The following is a 12,140-nucleotide window of genomic DNA, read 5'->3' on the forward strand; positions in this document are numbered from 1 at the left end:
TAAAAACAAAATCAATCCTTAAAATAAAATCTCTTTTTTTATTTTTTTGGTTTTTATCTCATTGGAGATCTATTCTTTTAAAAAAAAAAAACAAAACAAAACAACAAAAAACCTAGGATGTATTCCGGGGCCTGAACAACATTGGTTTGTTCTGTCAACAGAGAAAGTCTTGTAGAAACCAGGAGCTCAAGTAACACCAAATGGCAGGTTTCTCTTTTCATGTCAGAAAGAGGGACCATGGTTGCCCAGCATGCACTAGGCCCTGAGGTTAATCCCCAGAGTTTGATGCATACCTGTAATCTAAGAGGCTGAGGCAGGAGGATCAGGAATTCAAAGGCCTCTCGAGAGATCCTCAAACATGCCTCCTGCCTATCACAGGATCTGTGAACACGCTATGCCCTCTGTCTAGAAATGACTGAGCAGGCCCTCAATTGGAAAGTCAAGTGCAGCTCCTCCAGGGAGGCTGCTGGGATGGGACTGATTCCTCCCATCTCCTCCCCCTGGCCGTCCTCCCCACCCACAGCATCTTCTCTGAGTGCATGTGCTGCTCCTGGATGCGTGTACCTGTGCTGAGATCGTTACTATCCATCCACCCCACTACACACAAGCACCCTGAGACCCAGACTTATGCAATGCAATCAAACCCTCTCCCAGTAAACCACATCTGAGCTGTTCAACCATGGCTCCAGTGAGGAACCAGGGGCTGCCAGGCAGACTGGCCAGGAGAGCCACACCAGCTGACTAGGAGAGGTCCTACTGGAATCACTGACTGCAAATACATGGCCTGTGGCTTCCGGCTCCATTCCAGCAATGAATTGTGGGTGTACTGACAGGAAGGGGTATGTGTGTGTGCAGATAACGTCTTTCTGTTTGAGGCCCACTGGGTCATTAGAAGCTGATAGGGGAGAGCCACAGATTGCATCTCTGATGGTGAACTGATCTAAGGAAAGAGACTGGTAGATACCAGGCCTATCTCCCTTAGGGACAGGGCACATGTAGGAAGACAATTGTATAAAGACTTCAAGGTGGCCAAATGGGAAGGTGTGTGTGTGTGGCAAAGATTTAACTGTCCCTGGAATAGGTGCTTCTCCTCCAGAGGAACAAGATGCTATTTGCAACGTGTAACCTCCTCCCGCATTTCCCAGTCTCCCAGGTCGCAGTTCTGGCCAATGCGTTTGAGGGGCTGCTGGACAGACAGCTTCCTGGTCATGCCCTTAGAAGGACACAAACACCCCCTTCCCTTCTTGTTACCTTACATAATAACCAAAGCTATGCATCCCAGGGGTCCCCTGACCCCAGGATGTGAGGAATTGCTTACCCACGCTGGGCAGCCTTCCCTCAGATGTCGCTTCTGTCTTACTCTCTTAAGCCAGTGGCTCTCAACCTCCCTACCACTGCGACCCTTTAATACAGCTCCTCATGCTGTGCTGACCCTCAACCATAAATTATTTTTGTTATTACTGCATAAATAATTTTGCTACTGTTATGAATTGTAATGTAAATATCTGTGTTTTCCCATAGTCCTTTTTTTTTTTGGTTTTTTGAGACAGGGTTTCTCTGTAGCTTTGGAGCCTGTCCTGGAACTAGCTCTTATATCCCAAGCTGGCCTCGAACTCACAGAGATATGCCTGCCTCTGCCTCCCAAATGCTGGGATTAAAGGCGTGAGCCACCACCGCCCAGCATTGTTTTCCCATAGTCTTGAGCAATTCCTATGATTGGGTCATTCGACACCCAAAGGGGGTCACGACCTACAGGGTGAGAACCCCGGCCTTAAACTCTCTCACAGAACCTGAAGCTCCGGTTTTGGGGGCTAGGTCAACAAGCCCCGGGATCATCTTATCTCCACCCAGCCAGGTCTGAGCTTATAGGCACCTGTGGCCACACCCAGATTTTACTTGGGTTTAAGTCTTCACAGAGAGCTCACCCACTGAGCCGCCTCCCAGTTTAGTCTGACTGACTGCTATTTAGACAAGGTCTCACTATGTAACCCAGGCTAGCCTGGAACTCACTACCCTCCTGTTTCCCTTTGTCCAGGGCTAGGGTTAACAGACACGTGCCACCACGCCAGGCCCAGCTGGCTCTTTATGCCTGTGTAGCCCACACCGTGTGAACCAGAGCCTGGAGTCTGCTGTGGAGACGACCAAGAATGGATGTGGGGAGAGAAGGTGGAGCCTCTGGGAGCTGCTTCCTAGGATGTGCCTTCTGTAATCATCTATTCCAATTCTTGTCATATTTCATGGCTATCAGGTTAAATAATGACCTTGGCAATCAAAGCTGAGAAAAAGTGAAGGAACAGAAACCCGCAAACCAATCCCCTCAAAGACTTTGGTTTCAAGACAAGGCAAGTCCAGCACCTGTGAGCCTTTGGCTCACATAATGGTCACAAGGACACTGTTGACTGCAGAGTGTATTTGCTGAGACACCCCTCAGCTCTATGGAAGCTGTTGCCTGGGGCTTTTTGTTTGTGGTGCTGGGAGCCCAGGTCCTTGCCTGGACAAGTGTCCCACACAGGACATCTGTTGAATACAGCTACCTTCAATTTTTTTTTTGTTTTGTTTTTTGAGACATGGTTTTGCTGTAGCTTTTGGAGCCTGTCCTGGAACTCGCTGTGTAGACCAGGCTAGCCTCAAACTCACACAAAGACAGGCAGATCTCTTGAATTCAAGGTCAGCTTTGTCTACCCAGTGAGTTCCACGCCATCCAGGTGACACAGAAAGAACCTGTTTCACACACCACACACACACACACCACATTTGGATACCCAGGGGTAGAACAGTTGTCTAGCATGTATGAGGTCCTAAATTCATTTGGGTAGAAGTCAATTTTTCAAGTTAACTACAGTTAATAATTAAGCAGGTAAGTACAAAAACAAGATTAAATATCGCGGCTAGAAAAAGGGACTTAGAGCATTCTTAACACCGGAACTTGAGTGCCCCCCCCACTCCCTGGGTGTTCACCTTCAGAAGGGGCAGGCAACTTTTTTTTCTCTAATGAAAACCAGCAAGAGTCAGAAAGGGGAAGTTGTTGCCTGGGGACTTGATCAGTGGTGAGCACAGAGCCAAAACCTCACAACGACAGCTAGGGGACAGGGGAGTGGGGACCCGCCTCAGGTGGCTTCAGCCATCAGGACTGAGGAAAAGGGCCTGGTCAGAGAAGGACTCTAATCACAAAGGCTGGGAGGTGGTGCTTCCAGCAAGACCAGAGAGCCCACAGTTGGGCCCCCACCATCCCTCCATCCCCCAACCCCCTCCTCGTTAGCTCAGCTTCTATGGGAGTGGAGCAGTGGGCCCTGGATCCAGATGAGACCCGGTGAACCTTGGAGCTTGGGACCTCCGGCCACACAGCCATTCTTTTGCTGTTTGTTTGATTTTGAGAAAGGGTCTCTCTTTACAGCCCTGGCTGACTGAGGACTCATAGAGGTCAGCCTGTCTCGGCCTCCCAAGTGTTGGAATTAAGAATGTGCACCACTGTGCCTGGCAGGAGGGTATCTCTTTAAATATGGTGCCACAGTCTTTGTTGACCTCAAATGGTAAAGACTTTTCCTAGATTAGTCAATGGCCAGGGGATGTGGTGGGAGGAGCCGTTTCCCAACCTCTGGGGCGCCTCCTCTGCTATCAGACATCCTGAGGGGACACCACCGTCAATCTCAGGGTTTTTCCTGGCTGGCCAACTGCCTCCCCAAAGTGGACCAGCAGTAAGTCCACTGTGACCACATACGAGCTGGCAGCTCTTCCTACCTCTGGGGACCCTTCCTCACCTCCTTTGGAGTCATTGAGAGATTATAATTAATTCTTTCAACATACAAAAAGATTTTTTTTTTTGAAACAAGGTCTCATGTAGCACCAAGCTAGCCCTAAACTCATTATGTCACCAAAGCCGGCTTTGAATTCTATTTTTAATTAATTATTTTTTTAACTTTATATGCATTGGTGTGAAGGTGTCCGATCCCCAGGACAACAGACAGTTGAGAGCTGCCACGTGGGTGGTAGGAATTGAACCCAGACCCTCCGAAAAAGCAGCTGAGCCAACTCTCTGGCACCCTGGCTTTGAATTCTTGAGTCTCCTACCTCTCCCTCCCAAGTGATGGATTACAGATGTTTGCCACCGTACCAGTTTCCACCTTATCATTTCTCAGCATCTGTCACAGTGCAGTTTTCTAAGAATACAGAGAAACCAAAATTGAGGTCACAATCATCAGGAGCTGATCACATGATCAAATGCAAGGCCTCTTGGTTCTGGCGATCATGAGGACTAAGACTCCAAGAATCCCAGAGAGGGCTCAGCTTGGCATCCAGGCTGGTGCCTTCACAGGCCAATGGTGGGGTCTGAGACCCTGAAAGGAGGAGGGTCTCCCAGGGCTGTGGCACAGGCCAGACCTGGACTCAGCCAGCTGTATCTTGCGCCAGGCCTCTCTGGCTGGTACTCAGAAAATGGAGACCAGTGGTCTGGCACAGCTCAGGACAGGACAGGGTGAGTTCTAGCAGGTTCTAAAGGGCTGTGAGCCAAGCAGGCTGCCCTGTCCAATCTGAGGGAAGGTGGACATGGAAGGAGACAGGGTAGAGAATTACAAATAGGACAGAGAGAGAGCCTGGGGGAAGCCATGGCCAGCAGGCAGGGCCTTGGTTTATGGGACAATTTCTGGGACTGCAAAAGCAAGCCTGGCTGGAGTCTCTCCTGCTGGAATAGGCACCTCCTATTTAAGCCCCAAAGGGAAAGTCATCATGTGTGAAAACCCACATACATTAAATCCCAGGGAGTTTCCTAGCAGCTGAAGAGTGGGCACAGTCCCAGGGTGACCCTGGAAGCCCATGTGGGCTGCAGCTCTGAGACTGGGGTGCTCTAACCCCGATCCTTCTCTGAAGAAGACTTCCGGTCATCCAGGCAAGCACTGCATCAGGGTCTCTGGCACAGGAAGCAGCCATTCCCATGCCCACACAGGTCAACTTCAAAGCCCTGTCGGGACTTCCCAGGCCTCAGAGGCTCCATCTCTTTTCTTTTATGTAGTGCTGGGGTTGGAGCTCAGGGCCTTGCACCTCAGCCAAGCGCCCTACCCTTCAGCTACATCCCAAACCCCACCTTTCCCTGCAGGCTCCTCCCTGGGCTCTCCGACCCCTGTTATTTCTTTCCTCTCTCACGTTGCTCTCTCTTTGGACTGGCCATCCCTGACCACAGTCCTAGGAAGCGTCCCCACCCCATCACTTTCCCTTGATCTCTTTATTCTCCTTTCCTGCTACTGCCGCCTACCTGGCTCCCCAGGATTTAAATTTTTAAAATGTGTTTATTTGTGTACTTTTGTGGGGAGAGGCGCAGTTGCCGCGGCACGTGTGGGAAGGTCAGATGCCAACCTTTGGGAGTCTCTCTGTTTACCATGTGGGTCCCAGAGAGCAAACTCAGGTCAAAAGGCTTGGCAACATATGTCCTTACCCACCCAGTCATCTCCCTGGCCTCTGTTGGCTGTTGTTGGTTGGTCGGTTGATTTTGTTTTTTTCAAGACAGGGTTTTTCTTGTTGCTCTGGCTGTCTTGAAACTCTGTAGACCAGGCTGGCTTCGAACTCAGAGATCAACCTGCCTCTGTCTCTTGAGTGCTGGGTGGGATTAAAGGCACGTGCTACCACTGCCCACTCCAATATTTTTTAATTACAAAAACAAAAGGTCTTAGGTCTCTGGCTAGTCAGCATTTCTCCTGATAATCCCAGTGCCAAGAAAAGTACATAGCAGGCCCTGCAGATAATATCTGATCAATAAATGATTTGGTGTTGAATTTCAATCTGGGATAAAGAAGGGTCTAGGGCTAGGCTGCAGCTCAGGGTCAGAGAGTTCATCTCGTCCAAGTTGGTTCCAGCCCCTGCACTGACAAAAGATGGACAGGGTCTTCAGACAGACACACAGCCCTTGCTGAGACCCTCCCAGGGACGGATGGCTACTCACAGCTCAGGACAATCTGGGCAGCTCGGTAGAGTTCCAGGTGACACAGGAGGTCCACCAGCTGCTGGACCGTGGCCTGTCGCATGGCCCACCACCACAGCAGCTCCCGAGTGATGCTCACACCCTGCACCCTCTCCATGGATTTGATCTTCCGCAGCTGTGTCAGGTCTGTGATCACATAGGAGGCTGGAAGGCAAGAGAGGATTCTGCTTAGCGCTGGAGATGCCGCCTCCGAGGGAGAGGCCCTTCCTGCCCCACTGCTCCTCCCAGGTCTCAACAGAAGGAAGATCACAGGACAGGAGCCCGGAACCCCGGGAGCCTTGGGTACCAGCAGTTTCTTGGCTCGGGATGATCTCTTCCCCAACAAGAGCCTCAATGGGGAGCAGAACTGTGCCTGCCCCATCTAAAACAGAAGCCCCTGCAGGCAGGGAATTTCATCTCTCTCCACCACTGCCACAGCCCCAAACGGAGAGACTGCCCGGCTCAGGGCAGCAGGCTCGGATGCAGATGAGTGGACGGCCGCGAGGTAGGGAGGCCCTCAGCCTCAGGGTACCCCACTCTTGGAGGACCCCCAAAAATGTCCTCCAATGCCATTCCCTGAGCACCTGGCACAGTAAGTCTCACCCTGGTGGGAAAAATTAACAGGTCTGTGATTGATGAATGAACGATGAACCCATGGTCACTGTCCTCATGGAACTGTCACAGGGATCAATGCAGCCTGTGGGGTCGGCACTCTGCTAACTGTGACGCACTGGGCAGAACTGTCACAGGGATCAACGCAGCCTGTGGGGTCGGCACTCTGCTAACCGTGACGCACTGGGCAGAACTGTCACAGGGATCAGTGCAGCCTGTGGGGTCGGCACTCTGCTAACCGTGACGCACTGGGCAGAACTGTCACAGGGATCAGTGCAGCCTGTGGGGTCGGCACTCTGCTAACCGCGACACACTGGGCAGAACTGTCAGGAGCTGTGTCGGCAATAATACAAAATTATGCATTCCCTCTTTTATTTTTTGAAACAAGGTCGGGCTGTGTGGGGTAGACTAGCCTACAGTGCAGCAATCCTCCTGCCCCTGTCTCCCATATGCTGGCATTAGGGGCAGAAGCAGCACACCTGGCTTCCCTTTGGATTTGTTTGGTATAAAATAGATGGGGGTTCCCATGGAAAATCCCAACCTCCCTGGTCAAGTCCACTAGGCTGCTCTCTCTCTTCCTTCACAGGGTGCTGGCTTCAGATGGATTTGGACAGACGAGGTAAGACCCTGACCTTATTTGTTAATGCGGTAGTTCAAGCCTCCTCCCAGTGGACCTATGCTCATCATAAATGGCTACTTTTCAGCTTTATTACTGTTTACTAAACTTGATGGTAAACGCCTTTAATCCTAGCACTCTGGAGGCAGATGCAGGAGGACTTCTGTGAGTTTGCGGCCAGCCTGGTCTACAGAGTGAGTTCCAGGCCAGCTAGGACGACATCGTGAGAACCTGTCTTCATTTTTTTAATATTAATTTTATTTTTGCTATTATTGTTTTTATTGTCATGGTGCTGGATACTGAGCCCAGAGCCTCATCTCACGTGACTCCACTCTGAGTTTTTCTCTCCAGCTTATAAAGAGTTTGTTTGTTTGGTTGGATGGGTTTTTTGTATTTTGCCGAACTGGGGTTCAAAACAAGGGCAGCATGCATGTCAAACCACCGAGCCATACTCCCAGACCTTAAAAGGCATTTTTGTTTGTGACAAAGTATCCCACTGATAGTTTTAAAGAGAGGATCTCACTGTGTAGGTCAGGCTGACCTTGAACTTACAGATCTGCCTTCCTCGGCCTCCCAAGTGCTAGGATTAAAGGCTTGAGCCACTACACCAGTCCTGCCACTGAGTTTATTGACATAAGGGAAGCATTTAAAACAAACAAAGAAAAACAAAATTTGAGAACGGTCTAGCCTGGGGAGGTACCATGATATAGCATGATGGAAGAACACTTGCTAGCATGTGCAGTGACCCCAGGCTCCATCCCTGGTACTACAAAACAAAACAGAACAAAAATGAGGAATTAAAAAAAAGCAAACCTTAGTCGGGTAGCGGTGGCGCATGCCTTTAATCCCAGCACTCAGGAGGCAGAGGCAGGCAGATCTCTGTGAGTTCGAGACCAGCCTAGATTACAAGCAAGTTTCAGGACAGTCAGGGCTACACAGAGAAACCCTGTCTTGGAAAAATAAGCAAACTAACAAACCAACAACAAAATCAAGCCTTGGTTCAAAGAGTTAAAAAAATCACAGCAGTGATTTATGTGAACACAAAGTCAAGTTTTGGTGTGAGTGTGGTGTACTTGGTTGATACAGCGCTTGCCTCCCATGCATGAGGCTCTGGGTTCAGTCCTGGCACCCCCAAAGAAAAATGTCATTAAACACTCTTCTGGAGACCTGGGTGAGCTCCAGAGATGGCAGACGAAACCAAAACTCCAGAGAGCTTTTCTGTTTAGAATATGAGCTCGGAGGGGTGCTGAGCAGGGCACAGAGAGGTGGGAGGTATAGCTCAGAACTCCAGAGCTAGGACCTCGGAAGAAAGGCATCAGAGCCAGGAAAAGCACAGGGGCCCTTACGCTGTCAGTCCCCCTCTCTAGAGAAATGAAGAAGGGCCGTGCCACTCTCCCACAGAGAAGCCTGCAGGAGAAGAGCCCTGCAGGAACGGAAAGTTCCAGAGTTGCAGTTTTAGTCACTGGAAACTCCAAACCAGATTCCCAGCCAGCGGGAAGTGATGTAACAGCCCAGAGTCCCCTTCCCACTGTTCTTAGGGGACAAAGAGGAAGGAGTGATGTCACGTCAAAGCCAGCCCAGTAAGGATGCTGGTGAAAGGAGTTTCGGCCGGAGAAGCCTTGACTCTCCGTGAATTTCAATTTCCTTCCAGGAGAAACAGGAAGTGAGCCCCAGGGTGCCTCCTGAAAGGGAGAGGTTACTTCTGTGAAACTGATGTCTCTTATGATAGTGATCTATTAATACTGCACCCAGGAGCAGGACAGGCCAAGAGGCAAGAGGGGGACTCAGTCACTGCCAACAGCCCCGCTAGGCTATGGCTGTTATTAATTTGATCACTATGGAAGAGAGGAAAAATCAAAATCCTCCTCATCTTCCTACCTGGAGACCCAAGGAAAGAATTGGCTACATTCTGGCAATCTTCAAGAGCAAGGGCAGCCCAGCCTCCTAAAATGACCCAGCCTCAAGGTCAAACGCCCCTCTCTTGACTAGTTAAACTCCACTGTGTTTCCTCAGTGTCTTATGGATGAAAGGCTCAGAGTATAGTCACTTGCCTGCAGTCACACAGCTGTGCAGTGCACAAATGCTGCTATGCACTGGTGAGCAAGGAGAGTGGTCCAGCAAGGCGGCTCCTGCAGGGGTCCCTCCGCACACTCCCAGTTAGATGACACCGTAAGAACCCGATCTACACAGTGTGCGTATTTGTGGCCGTGGGTTTTCTAAGTCACTTTAAATCTTCCTGCATCCCACATCACACACCCTCCCTCCAAGGACCACAGTTCAAGCTCATCTTTTTCTAGAATAACTCAGCTGCCAAGACTTAAGAGGAACAGTCATCCAAGTTCTTCCTCCTTTGCAACATGGAAAACCAGAGTCCTGAGACCAGCTGGCAGCTGCATAGCCAGCTCCGGGGCCGGCGACCCTGACTCTCAGGGGAGGACCAACCTTGGGCTCAGGGTATCATTCTCTGGGGTGGATGCTGCCCACTTGCCCAGCACTGTCCTTGACCCCAGAGACACAGTGAAAGAGGCAGGATCAGCCCCCACTCACACGAGAGAGATGGACTAGCCAAAGCAGGAACAAGGGTGAGCGCACGCGTGCATTCAGGAGAACCAAGGGGAAATACCTAGAGCTGAGAGAGCCAGAGCAGCTGAGGGAGCCAGGGCGGCTGAGGGAGCCAGGGCGGCTGAGGGAGTCAGGGCGGCTGAGGGAGGAGCGGTATTTAAGGAGAACAGGGTTCCACTTAGGAATAATAAGAATAAAATCACAACTCTATGAATGTGCTAAGTGCTACTGAGATGCTCTTCAAATATGTGCATTATATGATTGCTTATTGAAATACGTTCATCATAAGATCGTTGATTTAAATATGCACATCATATGATCGTTGATTATGGGTTTCTTGCTTGTATTTTTCTTTGTTTGATCACTTGCTTGTCTGCTTGAGACAGGCCCTCGAGTAACCCAGGCTAGTCTAGAATTCACTACGCAGAGGAGACTGACCTTGAACTCCTAGTCTTCCAATAGCGGCTTCCTAAACACAGACCACGCGTCTGTGCCACCACAATACCCCCCTTCTCCCTCCTCCTTTTCCTCTTCCTTCCCCTCCCCAGGGCCTTGGCAAGGTAAGCACACACTTTACTACCGAGCTACACCAGACTGGTGGATTATATCTTTTTATTTTATTTTTTATTTTTTGGGTTGTTTTTTTTTTTGAGACAGGGTTTCTCTGTGTAGCCTAGAACTCGATCTGTTGACCAGGTTGGCCTTGAACTCACTGAGATCTACATGTTTCTGCCTTCCAAGTGTTGGGATTAAAATTGTGTGCCACCCCTGCCAGCCCATAAATTATATCTTAATAAAGCTTTCTTCAAAAAGTCATAAGCCATAAGTGTGCCTCTTACACTAATGTTCTAAGAACAGAAGGTATCCTGCTCTGAGCAGTTCAAGTCTGGGCTGAAATGAAAAACAAAATTAAAGACCATCCCTCTCCCCCAACACACACACACATGCACACACACAGTTGGTCACTGTCCAGGAAATATTCCAAATCAGCATAAGGCATCCAAGTGTTGGGACACAGAGTCCCCTGGACAATCAGGTGGCAACACACATCCTCACAGGACCCTGAGGCTAGGGCTGAGGTCACACGAGAAGAGTCCTTCATCCCAGGTGTTACCAACACCAGCCTCCTAGTTCTCCAGCAGTGATGCAGAATGAAAATGTAAACTCAAGAGGAAATCCAAAGACTACCTTGCCAGGTGTGGCGCTGGGGCGGGAGGATCACCAGTTTGAGGCCAGTGTCAGCTACACAACAGATCATTGGGAGGGGGTGTCCAACAAAGTGAAGGCCTATGATGTATTTTAAGAAAAAAAAAAGGCAGGCTTGGGGCAGGGGGGGCACTAGGGAGATGACCCAGCAGTTAAGAGCACTGGCTCCTCTTCCAGAGGATCCAGGTTCAGTTCATCCATAATGCACATGAAATAAAAATAATTCTTTAAAAAGGTAGGCTGCCTGTCATGTATAACCGGTGGACAGAAATGGCAGGATGGGTGAATGCTACACTTAATGCCCTTGAGAAAAGAGCAGAAGGCACAATCCTGAGCACTACGGGCCGCAAGGTCAAGAGGCTAGCAAATGTGAGAAGCACCAGCTCTTACAAAGGGCTCTCTGAGGCTAAGAATGCTCATCCCTGAGGAGAACTGGGCTCATCTCTCTCTCTTTTTTTTAATTGTGTATACAGTATTCTGCTTACATGCATGGCTGCAGGCCAGAAAAGGACACCAGATCTCATTACAGATGGTTGTGAGCCACCATGTGGTTGCTGGGAATTGAACTCGGGACCTTTGGAAGAGCAGCCAGTGCTCTTAACCACTGAGCCATCTCTCCAGCCTCTGGGCTCATCTTTCTGCTCTCAATTCCTACAGTATTCACTCTCTCTCTTTTCTCCCTCCCTCCCCCCTCCCCTCTTCCTCTCTCTCTTTTCTTTGCACATCAACTTCCTTTCTTCCTGGGTGAAAGGGTCCCTGAAACCCATCATTGCTGACTCTTGGGAGTAGCTCTGCTCTGTGCTGAGGGTCTGCCCTGTTGGGTGTTTTACAGTAGCCCTGATGTTCACCACTGCATGTACCAAGGTGTGACAACTAGACATGTCTCTAGACACTGGCAACTGTTACTTATGGGGAAAAAAATCCCAAAGTTAAGGACCTTTACCTTAAAATACTTATGATTTTTTTTTCTTATTTTCTTTTTCATTTGCCAGGCTAGGGACAGATCCTAAGGCGTCCAAAATTCTAGTTGAGAGTTCTAGCACTGAGGTCCACCTTAACCCTAACATACATATGTCCAAACTCGAGGTACAACACACGCAGATTCCCTGTATTGTGTCAAGCACACCTATATAGTATATACTCTTCTTAATTGGTGCTGTCCTTTATAATGTAAAATCTGGGGAATGATAGTTTTGT

General features: G+C 49.6%; 1 protein-coding gene across 1 annotated transcript in view; it reads right to left on the minus strand.

Annotated features, from left to right (window-relative positions):
* The window catches only part of Irak2 (interleukin 1 receptor associated kinase 2), a 53,134-nt gene that overhangs the window by 39,009 nt on the left and 1,985 nt on the right, over window positions 1-12,140 (minus strand). The window contains exon 2 of the mRNA XM_075983161.1: window positions 5,930-6,112. Within this exon, the coding sequence (XP_075839276.1) occupies window positions 5,930-6,112 (183 nt within the window). The remainder of the gene's footprint in view (window positions 1-5,929; window positions 6,113-12,140) is intronic.

This window comes from Microtus pennsylvanicus, chromosome 8 (genome assembly GCF_037038515.1).
Source record: "Microtus pennsylvanicus isolate mMicPen1 chromosome 8, mMicPen1.hap1, whole genome shotgun sequence".
NCBI classification, from domain to species: Eukaryota; Metazoa; Chordata; class Mammalia; order Rodentia; family Cricetidae; genus Microtus; species Microtus pennsylvanicus.